This window comes from Lissotriton helveticus, chromosome 3_1, assembly GCF_964261635.1.
Source record: "Lissotriton helveticus chromosome 3_1, aLisHel1.1, whole genome shotgun sequence".
In the NCBI taxonomy this organism is placed as follows: domain Eukaryota; kingdom Metazoa; phylum Chordata; class Amphibia; order Caudata; family Salamandridae; genus Lissotriton; species Lissotriton helveticus.
In genome coordinates, this window is record NC_136061.1 from 260323445 (window position 1) to 260344864 (window position 21420).

A 21420-nucleotide genomic window follows, 5' to 3' on the forward strand; every position below is an offset into this window, starting at 1 on the left:
TCTATTCCCATGCTAGCAGCAGTATCTGTCAATTTTTCATGAAGTACTCGGGCATTTCGGGTAAGACTTTTGCAAATAAACAACAGTTCTTCTTCAGAGTAGGTATTTAATCTGTCTAATCCCACATTTCCTGCCATTAGTTCTTCTATTTCTACTCTCAGTTTGTAGAGATCTAAAGGTTTCGTCTGCGGAGTTTGTTTCTCTAATTCTTGACTCCATCTTTCAATTTCTTCAGGAGTCACCAACGTGACACTCCTAGTACCCGAAGTCGATTCCATTTGAATCTCCCTCGTATTGAAAGGATTATGTCTTTTCTGCATCCTTTTCCCTGTATTTCTATTGGGCAGATCCAATAGCGAGGCCTCAGACTCTCACTCACTTGTCTGGTCATCTACAAATAAGGGTTCTGATCTTGGCTGGGCTATGACTGGGGAAATGACTGGAGGTTTTGGACTTTCATGTTGGTCCCCATACAACGGAACCACGGGTCCGATAGTTACTGGGATTGTCAATGCCTCAGGACTGGTATTTAACTGGGAAATTTTCTGAATTATCTCAGCTCTCTGCTTTGCTAGAACTTCTCGCTCCTTTTCTTCCAATAATCTCTCTAAGGATTTGTCATGTAACACCTGCGGGGTCAGAGTGGGAGCATAACTCTGGGCAGTGGGATGAGTCTCACTAGGTCCTTCACCATAATTAGGTCTTGGGAACAAACTTCCTGTACCTAGGGACATTGGTTCTCTTTCATATAAAGGCTGTAAAAACGGCATTCCTGAACCTGATGGTCTCGCCTCACCCTCGTAGGGAGGTCTCGGGGGAAAATCGCTTTCACGGGAGTATCTTGCATCCCCACTAGCTGGTATTCTTGGATAGATATCTCTTGTATCTACGGGACCTAAACTCTCGGTATAACGAGGTATGGGGCAACCCCCTCCTACACTGGCGGATCGGGCCTCATCCTGGAGATGAAGTCTTCGGGAATTATCCCCCTCACTGGAAGGTCTATTTCTTTCATTATAAGGAGGCGGACTTCTCATAAACGGGTCATCTAATAATTCATCATCCGACTCTCCAATAGGTACCCAATGTTTGCATTTTTCTGTTTTCTTCTCCCCCCCAGGAGGACCACATGCTGGCATCATGGGAAACAGTCCTTCTACAATCATATTCTGTCTCCACTGTTTCATCTTTTTGGCTCGGGCTTCCTGCTTTAATTTTGGATAAAATTTAGTTAACCCTTTATCCATTCGGGGCTTATCTCTTTCAAAAGCCTCAATTTCCCATTCCTCTAGTGCTTCGTACTGCGTTAATCGAGGTCTGGGATGTAAATCATTCATCCGGGTTCTCAGATTAAATAGAATCCTACTGTTAAAGGTACCCTCTAACGGAAAAGCCAATACTCCGTCATCTTTCGTGTATTCCGCCCAGTTCTCCAACCATACACATGTGTTGTACCCTTTATCGAACATCATGAAAGATGCGGGAGTGTTGGGTGGCGGTATGACAACACCTTCTCTAGTTTTAATCGGTTTGTCTTTTTTGAAATAATTTTTCACTTTGTTTACAAGAGACACTTTTCTCTTATTTCCGTACATAATGTCGTTTTTAACGCCTTTCCACTGATCGTTCTCAAATCCCATATGCCGTGGATCAGGTCTGGTATGCCGTCTATACGAATGCCACATACGATTTTTATGAGTGACTTTGTTTACAAAATCACTTCCAATCCAAGTGCGTCTCTTATTTTCGTGCGACCAATGAAATGCACGATTCCAAATAATTTCGACCAATGGGTGCGCGGCCTTTCGCGAGACCGTTCTCACGCTTCGGCACTCACCCCTCCTTTACAATTCCAGCTCCGCTACAACCCCGCTGTGACTACCAATCCCAGCGCGGCACAGAGTGATGTCAGAGCAGCTTTGCGCCTGACTCCCTCCTTTACAAGGTAACGGAAACTTTCTTTCTTTCTAAAGTGCTAGTGCTTGGTTATTTAACAACGAATACACATTCGCCACTGTGCTCAAGTGTCTAGACAGGAAAGAGTTTTGTTTCACTGCAAGTAAACTACTTCCATTTACTTTTCACACTCTACGGGTAGATCTCTTCTGCCTACCCTTCACACTAGCATTGGGGCACCTGCTACTTCCCTAGACTCATCCACCTTTCCGGGATATATCCAAGTCTAAAGTTTCACCAGCGAGCCCTTTTGCTTTCACTCAAGCTCCGATGAACCTGCTACTCTTCCGGTGTGACCCTCACTAGGTTATGCCACAATAGGAATTTTGCCAATGAACCTCGTTACTAACATTTATTCAGTCATACATTCAGAAAAAAAACCCTAGTTAGTGCTTCCAGTTCTGCCTAACCTGCACCAACTTTCCTTGAAAGCCAGTGACCTCAAAGCAAGTGTATTCTATTCACCACTCGCTATTCAATTCCCCGGGGATTTCCGACAACATAGATAGCGTTTTACATACGAATGGATTAGCACATATAACAATATAATAACAAGAACATTGATTTTAAAACATTTCATAATTTTTCAAAGCAAACATTTCAAGTGAGTGATCAGATCACCCGAATTGCCTACTCTCGTTAGCAGCAAATAAGGTTTCCTACCTAGCAGCATCCAACTTAGCTAATCTAACTAGTCCTACCTAACCTTTAACTATTCCCTAGCCATCCTCGATGCTACCAGAAAATTACTGATAGAGATCGCAGGTCACCCGACCAATAATTTCACCACTTATGTTTCGGGCCCATATACTTCAATTTATCATATGTTAATGTTAATGTTAATGTTATGGTAATTTGTATAGCGCGCGGCTGCCCCAGCAAAGGGGCGTCCCGGCGCTGCGAACAGACAAAATGCAGAGAGTTAGAGGCGCAGAAAAGAGGAAGAATTATTGAAAAAGATGAGTTTTGACGGCCTTTCTAAAGGTTAAAAGATCCTGTATACCACGGATAGCTTCAGGCAGGCTATTCCATAACTTGGCAGCCAGAAAGCTGAAGGAACGGCCTCCCATTCTGGCAAGTCTGGTACGGGGTATGATCGCAAGATGTTGTCCCTCTGAGCGGAGCGATCTCCTAGGAATGTACTCTGACAGGAGGGGGCGCAACATTGGGGGAGAAGCGGTTTTAAGGATTTTAAAGGCTAAACACAATGCCTTGAACTGGATCCTTTTGCCCACTGGGAGCCAGTGGAGTTTTTTCAGGACTCCGGAAACCGAGGAATGGCGAGGGAGACCTACCAGAGCCCTGGCTGCCGCATTCTGGACTCTCTGTAGTCTGGTTGTTTCAGCCAGGTTTGCCCCCAGTAAGAGAGAACTGGCATAGTCCAGCCTAGAAAGAATGGTCGCCTGGACAATTAGTTGGCGAGTGCGGCAGTCAAAGAACTTCAAAATAGGTCTGATGTTACGTAAGATGCCAAAGCACGTGGCAGCCACTTTTTTAGTGTGGTGAGTGAACTTTAAAGCAGAGTCCACCCAGACCCCCAGATTTTTCACACATTCCTTAGGCTTGGGAGGTTGGCCTAAAACATCAGGCCACCAGTTGTCTCCCCAGGACGAGGTGTTTTTCCCCAGGAGCAGTATCTCTGTTTTCCCGGCGTTTAGTTGGAGGAAATTCGCCGTCATCCAGTTGGTGATGTCAGTGAGTGTCTGTTTAAAGTGATGAGCCTCCAGACCACCGTTGTCATTAAGAGCCACCACCAACTGGGTATCATCTGCATAGGATACCAATGCTAGTCCGTTTCTTCTAGCCACCTCCGCCAGAGGGCGGACATAAATATTGAACAGGGTAGGGCTCAGGGAAGAACCCTGCGGCACTCCCTGTCCAATGTTATGCTCCTTGGAGATGTAAGGGGGGGTAGAGACTCTAAACGACCTGTTAGACAGGAAGTCTCTAATCCATCCCAAAGCAGTCCCTGTGACTCCAATTTCCTCCAGTCTCGTCAAGAGGACCTCGTGTGACACCGTATCGAAGGCAGCACTAAGGTCCAACAGGACCAGTGCTGCCGTTCCTCCGGTGTCAAGAATTGTACGGAGGTCCTCTGAAACACTGAGCAAGGCTGTCTCGGTGCTGTGACCAGCTCTAAACCAGTGTTGGGAGTCATCCAGAATGTTATTGGCAAGAAGGAAATCGGACAGAATGTTATTGACATGTGCCTCCATGATTTTGGCGGGCCAGGGAAGCAAAGAGATGGGCCTGAAGTTCTCAGGAAGCGAAGGATCTAAGGTGGGTTTTTTTAGGATGGGGGAAACCCACGCCTGCTTCCATTTGGAAGGAACTCTGGCGGTGGAGAGAGACAGGTTGATAATGTCTCGGATGTGTTCTGTGATAAGTTCGTGGGCTACACAGAAAGTATCTGGTTTTAAGGGATCTGCAGGGGATCCAGATTTTATTTTCTTACCAATAGTTTGGAAACTCTCACGCTCAAGTGTAGGAAGGGAGGAGAGAGAAGGCAAGGTAGGGTCAAAAATGGCCGATGGCTGCGGACATTTTGGAAAGGTGTCATAGATTTTCTTTATCTTATCGACATTGATTAGATGACCTTACAATCTACTACCAATAATCATGAGTCCCTTTCGATTATTTCCAGTATACCCGACTTACCATCCACCGTTACGGGTACCTATGACCACGATGGGTCAGGGAGCTAGCTGTAAAAGGAAAGGCAGCAAAATACAAAACCCAACCTAAGTTTCATTTCGATGTTTCATCAAATGACCACGGACAACTGGGAAGTTTTAAGTTTCTTTATCTAGAATTCAGGCTTGAAAAATCATTTGGCTTACAGATAAAAGGAAAACGATAATCAAGGTAACAAGGGTACATAACCATACAGGAAAAATGTAAGGGCAACCATCTAAGTTGTAACTAGGGCTACAGGGAACACGCTAAGACAGTTTTCATGAATGTGAATGAAAATTGGAATCCTAACAGATATAGTAAGGGTGAAAAATGAAAACACGCTATAACTCTAACAAACTACTTCAGTCAGTTTTATACGAGAAAAGTATAGACCACATTAGGAAATTTCAAACTGCAATGGAGAAAATGATTTCTAAAAGGTAGGGTAACATAGGAACACGCTATGAAATTAAATGCAAATAACTTTATGATATGCAATGGTTGCGGAAAGCATGGAAAATTATCATATGCAAAGGTATGTCTTTATTAAAGCAAAGACAGAAGAATAGAAAGGTGCAGTTTAGAGTTTTCGGCAAGATATTTACCTAGACTGGTGTGAAAACCAACCCTGGCCACGGGTCAGTTAAGGACAGGAAATACCCCAAGGAATAGCAGTCATCAATGGGACAGCAGGTGCAGAATGGACACCCCAAGACAGGACAGGAAACCCAGATTAGGATCAGGACAGGACCACCAGGACACGACCAGCACCCGCAGTTCGGAAGCAACGCCTGCGCTCCACCCTCTCTGCAGCTATCAGTCAGAACCCCGATTGGGTTAGCGAACTCCCCAGCAAAGTGCTCCGCCAGCACTTTAAGGTTTAGTAAAACCTTAGTCTATGGTCAAATTCGGACAGAGTGCTCCGCAGCGCTCTGTATATTCAGTCACCTATTGAGTGCGTTGGGTCAGTGACAGGTCAGCTATTCGAACAAGTCGGACAATTTCTCTAGCTAAACCTAGGCTAGATATACTCTTTTGGGTCAGTGTACCACCCCCAAATGTTGCAAAGTGTCAGAATCCCCAATTTCGATTGGTCCTAAGGTAGGATGGGTTAACACACCAATCAGAACAGACTTATTCAAGTCCTATTTTGCATTCTAAGGTACCGCCTAGCAAGATTGGGGTTCCCATGAGAGAATATGCAGAATACAATAGAAATAATGTCATTGTATCAAGTCAGGAACATGATTTCTCTATCCTCCTGGGTCAGAGGTGGCGTTCTCAGGAGCATCTTGTCTGTGACTGCCAGCTGGCTGAGTTCCACCGCTCAAGGCTACGGCTGCCTGGGCTGCGCGGTCATGCGCAGAAAGGACCCTCCAAGATGGCTCTCGACCCAGTTGGACCCCCCGTTTACCATGGTACATGAAAAGTAAGCGAAAACAAATTAAAACATAGAAATAAATGAATAAACTACATAACGTGAGTGGGTACTTATGAATTATCATTATAAAATATACTATGCAATTATTTATTAGTGCAACAGACAAAATCACAAAAGCGACGGTGCAAGCTTCACCTCGCTATTAGAAAGCGCGGCCATTTTATGGCTGTTACGCATGCGCACCCTTTCCCTCCAAATGTGACTGCGTCATGTCACGTGATTATGCCTAACGCATGCGCAGAATCAGAATTCAAGCAGCATCCATTTTTAAAGACAAGGGTTATTCGTATTAGTGAAACACATAGGCAAGCATCACTATGATACACACGCACATTCAAAATACATAAATTTAGTAAAACAAACAATTGGAATTACGGGATTATAACAAATTTTCGAGGTTCTTGACTCGAGCAAGTCGCGATGCGAAATCTTGCTCTATCAGGCGCCCATAGTAGTGGTGCGAAACTCCGATCAATCAGTGGTTGTATGTGTTGACCTTCACGAGCTGAATAACTCTATTGGTAGATATCCATTGCCAAACTTTAATGAAATGTTTACTATTCTAGGAAAGACGAGATGGTTTTCTACTATAGACTTATCATCTGCATACCATCAGATTGAATTATGCTGAACATCTTGCATCCTTTATTCCATCATTTGCAGCATTTTGATATAGACGCATGCCATTTGGGTTGGTGTTGGAAATGGCCCTTTTTGCATGGTTATCTCTAAACTTTTTGCCTCTTTCTCCTATTTTTTCCTGACCTGTTTGTGTTGGTTTTAGGACTCTGGGCACTTTAGCACTGATTAGCAGTGGTAACGTGCATATGCTCTCTGTGTAAATTGTGTTATGGATTGGTGTTTCCATGATTGGATATTTGATTTACTTGTTAGTCCCTAGTAAAGTGCACTGGGTGTGCCAGGGCCTGTAAATCAAATACTACTAGTGGCCCTGCAGCACTGATTGTGCCACCCCTTGAGTAGCCCCGAAAAGGTAAAACTGACCTGCCAGTACAGAGTCCACGCAGTTTGTAACTGGCATGTTGACTTGACGAGTGCACACACTTGCCAGTCCCTAACCTTCCCTTTTCTTATATGTCACCCACCCTAAGGTAGGCCCACGGTACCCCTTTGGGCAGGGTGCAGTGTATGTGAAAGGTAGGACATACCCTGGTGTGTGTGGCATGTCCTGATAGTGAATTACGACCAATTTCGTTTTTCACTATTGCAAGGCTAACTGTTCCCCATAGGACAGAATGGGGAGTTTGTTTATAACATCTTATAAAGATAACTGGCCAGTGGCGGCTGGTGACTTTTGAAAGTGGTAGGGCGTAAACAATTGTTGTACATTACTGTAGCGAGCGAGCGAGACCGAACCACCTACGGTTGAAAAAAGAGTGGGCAAATGGTGCATTTCCAAGCAAATTTGAGAAAGCAGTTAGGTTAATAAAGCAATTGAGAATATGTGTTAATAAAGACAGAAACATACAGCACCTCTTGAGCCAGGACAGGTGCTCAGTTTCGGACAGACACGAACATACAGCATGCCTTAAGCCAGGACAGGAGCTCAATGCACGGACAGACACGAACATACAGCACCTCTTGAGACAGGAGAGGAGCTCAGAGCAGGGACAGACACGAACATACAGCATGTCTTAAGCCAGGAGAGTAGCTCAATGTAGAGACCGATGCAACTACACATTTACTCGTTATCCAGAAGAGGTGCTAAATGCTGGAACAGACTCGACCATACAGCAACTCGAGATTCATGGGAAGGCGCTCCACATACAACACCTCACTATGTTGAAGGGAAAGTAACAATGCGCAGTGCGTCATGAGCCAGCTGAAGTGATTATTAAGTGAAACAACCAATTCGATGGTATTTCACTTTTTTCACGGCGCCATTCTGGAAATAAATAACCTTAGTTTGCAGCCAAGACTAGTGACTGATAACACGAAGTCTGAAGTCAATATTGTTAAAATAGTTTAAAATATATCATAAAACCATCATGTGCATAAAACCATCACAGCACTGTCTGAACTCGGAAGTCAATATTGTTAAAAATATTTTCATATATATCGTACAACCATCAAGGGTGGAACAATCACTGCACTGTCTGTCAGCTCTTACAACAGTTTGCTGGAGCTGACTGACACCCCCTTTTCATAGTGCTTAAAAGCATTGTGAAATATGTTTGCTTTTTAAACATTGGTGTCCATGGTTTACTTCGGCCTGTACGTAAAGTAGGAACGGCTTTGAAATAGGCCACATAACACTGCTCCAATAAGAATTTATTAAGAGCGAGTTCTCTAATAGTTCATGTTTAAATATGAAGAGACAAGTTACTCGTCATGTAAATCCTGTACGTGGCCCAGATTATACAGCAACGTTATAGTTTTATCAAAACAAACAATAGGTTTTTGTACAACTAATTCAGAACCCACGTTTTAAAGACCTTTCGTATGCAATAAAGAAAGGTGTGCATAAGATCACAGAATTTAAGCAGGGAAGCCGTGATAGCGCTTTACCTTAACACCGGCTACATTAGAACACACTCATGGTGAGTACACGGGAGGCCATTAAGGGCTTTGACTGGAATCACAAGAGGCTGACCCGACCTCGAAATTCTAAATCTAAACTACTCCCCAGCTCTATAGTCTTCTGCTCTGGCCCAGAGGCCACATCCCGAGTAGGGAGAGGGATAGAGACAAGCAGAAGCCACGGGCAAACTCGAGATTCTAACAGTACCACGAGCTCGGCCAAGCTTCCGGCAGCTCTCTCACCACTACAAATTAATACCAAATTACATATTCATCCATTGCTACTGGGACTCCCACTTATAAGGAAAACCTGAACAACTAAGAACTTATGTCCCTCTCACTTTCGGTGAGGGCGGGGTGGTCGGGTGGGGGCCAGGGGAGTTTAAAATTAAAATAAGAAAACTTACCTGAGTGACGGGGTCCAGGCCGCCTCTGCCATTACCAACACAGGTAACCAATCACCTGGCAATCGAGTGTTGCAGGATAACCTTTTCTGAGCCAGACAGCACTCTGTTCGTCCGCAGCATGTTAAGGCCTCGCTCGGGTCGGCAACTCCGTGTCAGTGTTACAGACTGAAGAACAGCAAAGAGACGGTGTCCAGGTGGTGGGATCTACCACATAATGCTGTACTTATCATGATAGCCAGGTTCATATTATTGGTGGGGCCCAGTAGGTCACTTTAGATCGACTGGAGCAGCTTGATGGTGTTTGTCCATTGCGCGCCATAAACATTCAGCCAACACGATATATCCCAGAAGAAAATCTGAACTAGTGAACTCAATAACCCACGCCCCCATCAGCTTCCATTGTCCAATGAAAAAGCCGCCTAACAGTGCAATGGTTGCCACCCACTGCACTGTGTTGCTGTCGGCCAGCCCCACCCCTTCCCCTTAAAGTCAACGAGGCTCTGCTGACCGCGCCCAGGGCCACGTCAGAAGCGCCCCATCGGCAGCCTATTCACTGCTGCTTGAAATCAGCCTGATGGGAGTGGCTGAACCACTCTCCTCGCTTGTGCCTCGAGGGCGAGGAAGATTCCTCGCCCAGTTCTGCATATACGTAGGAGGCGACTCTCGTCCGAGGGTCCGACCTCAAAAAAGAAAACATTAGAAAATATTACTTTCTTACGGTAGAACTGGTCAAGTGGCGCAGTAAGCATGCCATGATTTATTTCTACCTTCTCCTCCGCTCCGAAACTGGGAGGGCAACGCCCCGGACGCCCGTTAATACCAGCCGCCACTGTAACTTGCCCGGGGAATTAGGTAGGAAAAGAAAGGTTTAGTATGCCTGAACTCAGAATCTAAAGATGCATCTTTTAGTGAAGGTGGTTTTTACATTCTGTTTTTGAAAATACCACTTTTAGAAAGTAGGTATTTTCTTGCTCACTCATCCCGGGTGCCTCTGCTGGAATGTAGATTGCCTGTCTGGGATTTGGATGACAGAAGGCTGGTGAGCAGGAGTGGCTCCAGATAGTCTAGGTGGGTCAGGAAAGGGCTGAATAGACCTGGGCTGCAATTGAGGGAAGAGGGAGGAGATTTCCTTGCACCTCAAAGGGCCTGGTCGTCCTCTGACAATGACCTCTCCACCTCCTGCCAGGAAGTCACACCAGAGAAGGAAGAACTGGTTCTGGCTGGGCACAGACACTCTCTGCCAAAGAGATCAAATGATTTTGGGATCTAAATATTGGGGCCCAGACCCCTGAACTTTAGAATTGTTTTGGACCAAGAAGACTGCCAAGAAGAAGAGCCGGAGGAGCTGAGAGGAGGAACTAACACTTTGCTGTGGGCTTTTCTGTGTTTGCCTTCAGTGGCTGCTTATGTCTTAGGCAGTGAAAGGACTGGACTGAACTTTCTGCAATCTACTTTGTGAGTTTCTCTAAGGGCTTGAGGTAGAGCTTGCCCCCTGTTCAAGAAGTCTCAGGAACAGCAAAGACTTCAGGCTCTTCTTCCCTCAGCACTGGGGACTGTGTGTTTTGTGCTCCAACAGAAGAAAAGCAACCCGACGACGTCCAAGACGCTGCTGCCGACTCCGTGTCCTGAAGGCACCGCAGAGGGCACCGCCGCAATGCTGCACCGCGACCCTGATCTCACCGATGACTCATGCTGGCACCGCTGCTTGCACGTGACCTGTGGGCACAGCACTCCGCACTGCCTCGCTTCACTACAGTGCCTTGGTGTCCCTGACGCCGTCGCTCCACGCCGAAATAGACACTGCTGCTTGCACCATTGGTCGAGGGGTACCGCTCGTACAGTTACACGATGCACCGCTCTCATCCCGCACTGCAACCTTGGCCTTCCTACGCAGGCGCCATTGACTCCAGTTCGTCATCCGACAACCACGCTCCAGCAAAGACTACACCGCTGCTAACACCGTGACCTGCCATCACCGCAACTAGCACTGCAACTAGCACCGCAGTCACTTCGCACCGCGAACCTCGTCTCACCGATGACTTCATCTGACGCCGCCACCGAGGCGCTGCTCGCACCGTGACCTGAGGGCCCCGCACGCCACACCGTTGCACTTCGCACCACAGCACCCTACGCCAGCGCTCCTGACTTGAGCAGAGGGATCATCGATCTGCAACGCATGTGACTTCAAGGGCCCCGATGACTCCTGCACCGACTTCCAGAACCGACACCTGTGGATGCCGTGCTTTTGGAAGCTCAACGAGAGGTCGCCAACGCCCTGCATTTCTAAAAGGTACTGTTTGTGGGTCTTCCCAGCACAGTAGCTGGCCCGTGACACCCTGGTCAGCCAGAGCTGTTTGGATCTATTTGCTCACGACGACGTGATAGCCCAGGACTGGGCTATCAACGTCAAGGAACTGTTTTTCAAGCATATCTTGATAACAGAAGATTTTTAAGTACTGAATTGTAGATTTTTATATTTTTTTGGTCTTGCCTTAAGTATATAAATATTGGATATTTTTCTAACCTGGTGTGATGTCTTTTTGTAGTGCTTACACTGTATTACTGTTGGTTATGCGCAAATGCTTTACACACTGCCTCCAAGATGAGCCTGACTGCACTTGCCAAGCTACCAAGGGGGTGAGCAGGGGTTATCTTCAGCGTGTAACTCCCTTACACCGACTAGAGTGGTGGTTTCTACCTGGCTTTGGCACATGCCCTAGCTTAGTAAAAATCCAATTTCTAACAGTTTGCATCTGCATCATCAGTATTTCAGTGATTAATGTAAAAGATATTTGGGAATGTACCCGGGGCATGCTATTTTAAAGATGCTATCTCATTGTTTTGCGAGGGAAGAAGAAAATCCACATAGTATACCAGAGAAGTTTTAGAATTTTTGCATTTATAATGGTCTACCTTTTAAAGCTGAAAAGTAAAGATTGAAAATGAATAATGTAACTTACATAGGACACACTATTGACATAGATGGCCTAAAACCCAAAACGTAGTTAGATGAGAACATTAATATTTTGGTTCCTTCAAAAAAAAAAAATCTTAAAGATCAATTTTGGGTGTAATGAAATTTGACTCCACGTTCCTAAAAAAACACAAATTCTGATAAACAAAAGATAAGAGAATTGTTAAGGAAGAGTAATAAATTCAAATGGAATTAGGAATGTCGACTATAGTTACTGAATATAAAATTTGAAATTGAATTGGTCCCACAATTAGGAAACTTAAATTTACTGAATATGACCATGATCACGACCAAGACCAGCATCTATGGATTAGGTCCTGTTATAGGCTAAATTCAGAATGGAGCATACGTGGTCATTTCATATGCCTCACGTACTCTATCAAACAATTAACAGTGATATTGAGGTACATAGAGAGAAATGTTAGCTTGATTTTGGGCTTTCAGAAAGTTTGTGTGGGGAATACTATTCATAGTATAGACTGCCCATCAGCCGTCGATTCCTGTGTTGTCCACCAAAGTATTTGATATATCTGCTAGAATAACTTGATGATTGGTAAATTTAGAAGAATGTAATTTTATTATGCAATTTGTAGATGGTGATGACAACAAATGTACTGATGTATTGACAAGATTTAAAATCAAGCATGATTGCTGTAATTACTTTAAAAATGGCTTAAAAGAATATTTTTGGGTGGCAGCTATAGAATCCATGCAGATGGAAACCATATCTCTTTAAGAAGCCAGAGCCATTTTACAAAAATATAATATACTACACATATAACAAGCTAATCAGCAAGTAAACTTAGTGAAAAATGGGTCGCTGATCTTGGCACACTGTAGGACTCGGACTGGTAGGAGACCCTGCAGTAGCAGATAGGAGTCCATGAAGGCTAATGCCAATTAGGATCTTTCTATTCACGAATCCAGATGGTGCATTCGGCAGGACTAACTCCATTCTTTGCCTTAGGACTTTTCCCCTCTCTACAGTCCTTCTGGGACATGATCAGGGTAGTCTGGAATAGAGACTGAATGTATCCATAGAGAAAGATTAGTAGCTCTTCTTATTGGACATTTGGTGTCACAACATACCACCAGATATGACGGTGCTATATAATTTAACCCTGATTTGCTTTTATGGTTATGCAGATACACAATTACCTAGAAATAAAACACTTCCTTATTCTAACTAACCCTGTTCACAACAATATTGTAGTTAGTGCTTTAAGATGCTCATTGTGACTTTCATGTGTTTGTCAATTCATTGAATTTCTAATTCGGATAATTGTGTTACTTTAACACATTGTGCTGAGTGTATATTTTAAATGTTTTAAGATAAATAGTTTTCATGTTGTGATTTTTTTTCTTTTCTTTCCCATTTAAGTAAGGACATCATTTTAAAATATGACATCGTTTTTCTAATGCTGAAATAACCCTTTCATGTGATTTAGATTTCAAACTAGGGAAAGGTTTTGACGTGTTGCATTTCTGTATTTTCAGGCTCATGTTTCCTGTTGCCGGCGGTATAGGCCCTCCTCAAGGTGCGTGTGCATGCCTGCAGCCATTATTTCTGTAGCAGTCCTCTCCTGCTTGTTTTTACTTTTCACAACACATGGCTTCCTGCTCAGGATTTGAGACTAGCAGACTGCGTGGAGTTGATGATTCGAGTTAGCACATAACATAGTATCTCCATTGCCCTGCAAGTTGCTCGTAGCTGTTACTCATTGCCTTAAGATGCTGCTATAGGAAACCAAAAAGAACACCACTTCAATAGTAGCAAAGGAGCAAGAGTATTTAAATCAAGCAAGAAAAGACTCTTCCTGCGTAAAAAAGTATATGATTAAAAGGTTGGGTGTGGCTGAGCAAGATTAAATACACAAGTCCATTTTTTTTGTTGAAAATGTCAGTTAGTATTGCATAAAAACTACCAATATCGCTGAATCCCTGACCGTTTGTGATGCATGGCAAATCTGGCACCCACACGCTAAACAGTTCACACACACCTCCGTCGCGCACCACACGCAGGCATGCATAGATGCCATTTTCATTCGGTCTACGGATTGGACCACGATCTAAGACGTCCGAATACTCCTGAGCGGTATCTCCGACCATTCCCCGCTGCTCCTTAGTACAGGGGCTCCTCCCCCTTACTCGCACCCAGTGTGGCGGTTGAACGCTTGGTTCCTTCAGGGCAAGCAATTCAAGAAGGTGGTGGGATCAGAACTGAAGCAGTACTTCCCACCAATGTGGGGTCGGTTTCTTCCCCGGGTACCCTGTGGGAGGTGGGCATGGTCACTATTCCTGGATATGCCAAATGCCACATCCAAAGTCAGCGGCAGGCCCAGCTGCTGCAAATTACCTCACTGGAGGCGCAGGCACTGCGCCTAGAGCAATCCCCCCCCCCCCCCCCCCCCTACTGATGGCGACACCGCTTATGAGCGGCGCCTTACGAGCATTCAAGCTGAAATCAAGCAGCTCTCTTTGGAGGCCGCCAAGCTCCTGTGGAGATCTTCCGTAGCCAGAGTTTATGGCTGGGGTGACAAACGGCCCACCTCCCTCAGCTGGACTCTACTGCTCCAGCCGATCTTGACCGCCCAATCTCCCACAACGAGATTAAGGAGGCTTTTGCTCACACCTCGTCGGGTAAGACTACTGGCCCGGATGGCCTCCCCCCAGGAATACTATGCAGCATACCGAGAAGCCTTCGTGCCCCGCCTTGTCGACTTGTATGCCGAGGCATTGGAGAAAGGTTCCTTACCACCTGAGACGGACTTGGCCACCATCGTGGTCCTCCTGAAGTCGCAACCGCCATCTCCCCACTGCGCTGACTACCGTCCCATCTCCCTCATTAACACGGACGTTAAATTGTACGCCGCGATCCTTGCCCAACGGTTGAAGTCCTGCCTTACCATGTTAGTCCACCAGGACCAGTGTGGATTCATGCCCCAGCGAGGCACTAAAAGCGGTACAAAAGGGGGTGGTGATGGACGGAGCATCTGAATCAATCAAACACTCACACCCAGTCAAAAGATTTGGGTCCAATCCATCACCGTTCTTTAGCTCACTCTGCCACCCCAGTTAAGACATGGCTATATGCAAATCAGTCTGACCCTGTGCCTCTTGGGAACAGTCCAGCCCGAACTGCCAAGCCATGTCTTCCCTGGACCGGAAACAAGCTTCCGAGGACCGGTTTCTGGCATTCCAGCCATCCTCAGCCCGGCTTGCTTGAATCCAGTGGCAAAGTGAGCAAGGGACTCACGTCTGAGCATACCCCCCCACACTTATGGCGGCCAAAAGCGGTACAAAAGGGGGTGGTGATGGGCGGAGCATCTGAATCAATCAAACACTCACACCCAGTCAAAAGATCTGGGTCCAATCCATCACCGTTCTTTAGCCCACTCTGCCACCCCGGTTAAGACATGGCTATATGCAAATCAGTCTGACCCTGTGCCTCATGGCAACAGTCCAGCCGGAACTGCCAAGCCACGTCTTCCCTGGACCGGAAACAAGCTTCAGAGGACCGGTTTCTGGCATTCCAGCCGTCCTCAGCCCGGCTTGCTTGAATCCAGTGGCAAAGTGAGCAAGGGACTCGCATCTGAGCATACCCCGCCACACTTATGGCGGCCAAAAGCGGTACAAAAGGGGGTGGTGATGGATGGAGCATCTGGCACTAGAGGCACTAGACATTGTCTCCGGCTGCTGCACCTGGCCCTGGCCCACCGCCAGGTACTTTCCCCTTATGGCGCTCCTTCTCATTGATTTTGAGAAGGCGTTCGACTCCGTGGACTGGACATACCTAGACGACGGGCTAGCTGCGGTGGGTTTCGGCCCTCGCTTCCGTCAGCTGATTGGGGTTATGTATACTCGGCCCCAAGGGCATGTCTTGGTCAATGGGGTTCTCTCCGACGCCTTCCCCTTTTAAAGGGGGACGAGACAGGGATGCCCCCTCTCGTCCCTTCTCTTTGCTCTGGCAATGGAGCCTCTAGCGATCTTGATTCGGTTTGAGAGTCTCGTTCGAGGATGGGAATGGCTCAACTCTGAAGTGGACAAGATTGCTCTTTACGCGGACGATGTCCTGCTCTTCTTAACCGAACCCGCCCAATCAGGTCCTCGTTGTCTCCAGATCCTGCGCTCTCTCGGGCAAACCTCCGGCCTCCGAATGAATTCTAGTAAGTCGATCCTGGTCCCACTCCATCTCTCCAGACTGCTACAACTGGCAGTCCACAATACCGCTTCGGCGTCAGTCTTTTAAATATCTTGGGATCTGGGTAGCTCTCCTCCCAGAACTGGGATGGTTCCTCAATGTCACCCAGCTCGTGAAAGAAGCTAAGGCGGATCTACACAGACACTACCCCCTGAACCCTTTGGGTAGGGTCGCCTTGTTTAAAAGATTATCCTTCCCAGGTTTCTTTACGTCCTCCAAAACACTCCCTTCTGTTTCCCACGGGCATGGTTTCGGGAGCTAGACACTATGGCTACTAAATTCCTCTGCGGGGGAGGGAGGACCCAGCTGGCGTTAAACACTTGTCGGATTCCATCATTCCATGGGGATGACACACTTATACCGATACTACCTGGCGACTCGTCTGCTGATTATACATGACTGGTTCAACGGGGGGCTGGTCTGACCCGGCCTATAGGTTTGAACTAAGTGAGCACGGCCTGCCCAGAATCCAATCCCTACTGTATGGGGAATCCATCCCATCCACCTTGCCTGAAGCCACGCGCTCCGTGCTTTTAGCCTGGCGGGCTGATCTAAGACCTACCCAGTGGACACACAAACTCACCCAACACACGCCTCTATGGCATGGTACATGGCTCGAGGAGGTCAGTGGGTTACAGGGGTTTCGAGTGTGGGATCTAATAGGGATCTCTCAGCTCGGTGATGTGTGGGCAAGCGGTCATATGTACTCTTTTAAAGACCTTCAGTCCAGATATTCCCTGCACCCCCTCACAATTTTACAAATATCTACAACTGAGACACACCCTCTACGCACACATACCGGATGATACCAGGATCCCTGAATACAGTCTCCCCCCCCCCTCCCCCACCCCCCCCCCCGAAGCACAGACCATGCTAGGCGACTTGGGGAAGGGATGTATTTCCCGCATCTACCGGACACTGGTCAACAACACCCCGACCTCACTAGACCGACTCTGGGACCAATGGGAGGAGTGGGTAGGTCCTTTGGACAAGGAGGACAGGCGGGATGCCCTCATGTCACCCAAGATGGTCACCACTTCCGCAAAACTCCACTTGATCCAATTATACTATTTGCATACGGCCTATTTAACCCCAAAGCGCCTACATCGAGCCTGCTTCTCCCCATCCGCCTCGTGTGCGAGATGCGGTCAAGACCCGGCCGACTTCTTCCACATAGTGTGGGCGTGCCCCCAACTAGCTCAGTTCTGGGGTGAGATTGAAAGTGAACTGACCGAGGTCCTGGGGTGGGAGGTTCCCCACGATCCACGTCACTCCCTTCTCGGGATTACAGATGGCCTAGACCGGTCCAGAAACGAGAAATTACTCTACAGCACAGACATGGTTGTGGCCAAGCGGGAGATAGCCGCCTCCTGGAAGCTTCCCACACCACCAAGTTCTGAGAAATGGCGAAGGGGGATGGATTGGTGCGCGGCACAAGAAAAACCCATGTATGAGGCACAGGGGTGTCCTAAGAAATACCGGAGGGTATGGGGTAAATGGCTGGGTGCCGTGGTGTAGTTTGAACTCTATACATGACATTCGTATTCACTGCTGCAAGGTGTGGTTAAAAGCGATGTCTTTGTTCTTTTAAGTTTCTCGCAACACTATTGGTATTATTTAATGTCGTATTGCTGGTGCTTGTTCTTTGTAAAAACAATTAAAATTGTTTATAAAAAAATAAAAACGACCAAAATTGGGAAACATCCTTTACAAAGCAACTTTTACCACGCAGTGCTTTTACATCGCAACTTTTACAACGCAAACCATTACAACGCATTGCGCTGGGGGGTGCTCTAGGATAGGGAATAGATTTAATGTACTATCCAACACCTTCCCTACTATCCACGGGTACTGGAGTTGGAATAGTAAATTAAACTATTCACTATCCAGGACCCCAAAGCGCTATGCGTTGTAAAGGCATGCGTCGTAAAAGCATGCGTTGTATTGTCATACATCCACCAAAATCATATTCTAATTGAAACCGTTTTCATATAAAAGAACACAAACATTCTACAGCCAAAGAATACTATCGCTATATAAAAGAAAATCAAATAACCTAAATAGGTGTATTTATCACAATTCTACATGAACTCTGTATAAGCTTATCCTAGAGGGCTTGTGGCAGTTTAGTTTATCTGCCTACTACTATTTTGTGCAGACAGTAATCCAGAGTTACGGTGTGCAGAGGAATCTATCAAAAAGTAAGTCCACTCGAGTTTATCTACTAAGTGATAATTTACACGTTCTTTTGTTTGTAGTAACTAAATAACAAACCACAAATTTATGTGGATTCATACTGGAGAACGCAAACAAGCAAAATGGCTGCTACTTTGCAATGTTTGTGTTGCATGATATTTACAGTTCCTTATGGTCTGAGGTAACCACTTTAGATCTATGCTACGTTCTTATGTACTTTGATTGTCCTAATGAGACAGCAGATGTTCACTGCTTTCTTTCTTCCATAATTTATGATGTGAAGTTCAACAATATGCTATAGAGCTAGAAAAGTCTAAATAGTTCGCTGGTTTTCAGTGGGCATGTTGAAATGCTATGGAGACGACATGGCCCAAACTCCTAGCTTAGTGTACATACTGACCGAACTCAGTGTCTCAGCAATTTTCTTTCGTGGCTTGCCTGTGGTTTCTTCTATAGATTAGTACTTTGCAATTGTTGACAAGAGGCTCAGAGACAAACAAGTGATTAGCATTTGACTAATGTTCTTGAGGGCAAAAATACAGTTGTTTGTATGTTATTGTGCTGAACTAGTAAGGTATTGTCACGAAGGCCATTTGTCATTTGTTTCTTTTTACTAGCCAGAGGTGAGAGTAGTAAATAAATGTAACATCATTGTGGACATTTGTTGTACTTAAAAATAAGCCATTCTTGTTGTAGCTTTAGACAAGCGTTCTCTGTGTTGAAGAGGGGAGTTTACCATCATTTTACAAGGACAGCCTTTGCTGCCTGCTAATTGCAGGCATTGCTCTTCTCACATCTCTTCTGTTAATCCAAGAGAACAGCCCTCATTTCCCAGTCTCTTCCTTTGATCTGATTGGTCACCTTTGCTCACATTGATTCAGTTGACCAAAATAGGCAACCCTTTTCCCATCACTTGTATTAAGTCCAATGACCGTCATTATTTCATGTCTCCCTTCTCCTATTCCAGCTGTCTCTCTACCTCTCTTTGTTGGAAGAGTGTTGTAAATTTGCCCAAGGCAGCACGAGTAGGTAACCAGAGTTTTTGATTAGGTTTCTTCAACATAACCTAAAGTCACAGTGACAGTTGAAACTGTCAACAGAAGGAGAATGGGAATGGAATGTTCCACTATCCCTGGGAACAGGGGGAAAATGAAAGGATCAAGAGATAATGAACACGTATATCTCGTACAACTGCCCACGGTAAAGTTAGTGAAAATGGCATACTAAATTACGTGTGCTCTTTGGGTCATAGAAAATGTATCCTAAAGGAAAATGACAAGAGCTCAATTTGATTCTGTTGACCACAATATGCAGCCCTTTTTTCATTACTTACGTTAAATCCAATGGCAGTCGTTATCTCATGTCTACCTTCTACTCCAGCTGTCTCTCTCCCTTTCTTAATTAGAAGCCTTTCTTCTGCACCATCTTCTGATAATATCCTATTCTATCTATTGAACTCTGAGCAGTCTTTTTCACCTTTGTCAACTGTGGACATAGTGCCGCCATCACTCCCAGAGAAGACCTAGCACTGGCTTTTCTTGGTACAAAGGATGACTGTGGTCTCTCAACATGTAAATGGAGTGTATATAATTTGGTTTGATGGTAACTGGCTGAGATGCAGCACATGAATAGTAGAGAAGTGGAGATTTGGTTCATGGCCTGGACAAATAGATTTATGAAGTCCCGGGGATGCCTGTGGAAATTAGAGAAGATATGATTGCCATGGAAGGATGTTTAGGTGGATGTTTGTATGGGTAGACGTAAGTGTTTCTTTATAGGTTTGACATTTGGCTGCAATACCTCATTTTAGTTACTAATGTAGATTTGTTCTGATTTATTAGAGCAGTGATTAGTGTAAAGGCAGTTTAGTACACATGAGTATCCACTTTACAGTGACCTCACTCTCTGCTCGGATTCTGTGAGCCAAACATTTTTATAATCCACATACCTCTTTCATTTTCTGTTGCTTTGTTTTGATCAAATGCTTTTAAAAAAGCTGACCATAGGTAAAATCCCTCTCCTATTTCATATTTGTAGGCAGTCTTCCAACCACCTCCATTCCTCAGAAGGTTATGCCACACTCCTGTTCTGCCCTCTATTTAAAGTAAACAGCCCTTTTCCGAAAGCCCTCCATTAATCACAGTGCCATGTTATTCTCCCGTTCTATCCAATGATCATTGGATCTTCTTCGGTCTCCTATCATTGCACCCTATAGAACTTTCTCACTAACCCTTACCATCAAACACAATATACAGATCTTGACACCTTTACTAAGCATAGCTAACAGCACATCACATTTTTTAGCATTATAGGGGGGGGGAGTCTGTTCACTCAGCCCTATAGGTAATGGCCCTTCTCTCTAATTGTTCAGTCAAATCTTAGCACTGCCTTTCTCAAGTCCCCTCCATTTAGGAGAAATCACTTCATAGAACTCACAAGACAGTTGATATAGGAGTAAATAATGTCTTTAAAACCGAATGCTCTAAATTGTCTAAAACAGTTGGTTCCCATTTGTGTATCTACCACAGCTTTCATTGGTCAATGAACAATTTGGGGGAATCAGATGTGAAAGCGCTGACTGATATTTCTATATTTTCAATCAAGGTATGATGCCCGTGCAACAGCAGCAGCAAGGGTTTCCAATGGTATCGGTAATGTCCCCAGGCATGCAGGGCATGATGCAAATGAACTTTGGCCCACAGATGCCTCCAGGATCAATATCCATGCAGGTACATCTATCACTTCTTTGCTTGGTCTGCTTGTCTATAGATATCATTTTTTGATACACTTTACCCACAATTCTGTGGTAGCACTGTCTGATTCCATTCGCCAAAATACTAATGATCCTGCAGTGAGTATGCTCCGCATTAAATGCCACGTGGAAGTTGGCGAATACAGGATATCGGGTAGAGAAAGGGTATTCTGCATGGGAATACTCCTGGCCCCCTTAATCAATATCGCCAACCAATAGGAGTGCACCCTGGAGGCACATCAATGCCTCCGTAGGAAAGATAGAGGTGCATAAAAA

The 21420-nt window shown here is 45.4% G+C and overlaps 1 protein-coding gene across 1 annotated transcript in view; it reads left to right on the forward strand.

Moving 5' to 3' along the window:
* The window catches only part of SYNRG (synergin gamma), a 550586-nt gene that overhangs the window by 54210 nt on the left and 474956 nt on the right, over nt 1–21420 (forward strand). Inside the window, exons 2-3 of the mRNA XM_078680938.1 lie at nt 13493–13533; nt 20997–21121. Of these exons, the coding sequence (XP_078537064.1) occupies nt 13493–13533; nt 20997–21121 (166 nt within the window). The remainder of the gene's footprint in view (nt 1–13492; nt 13534–20996; nt 21122–21420) is intronic.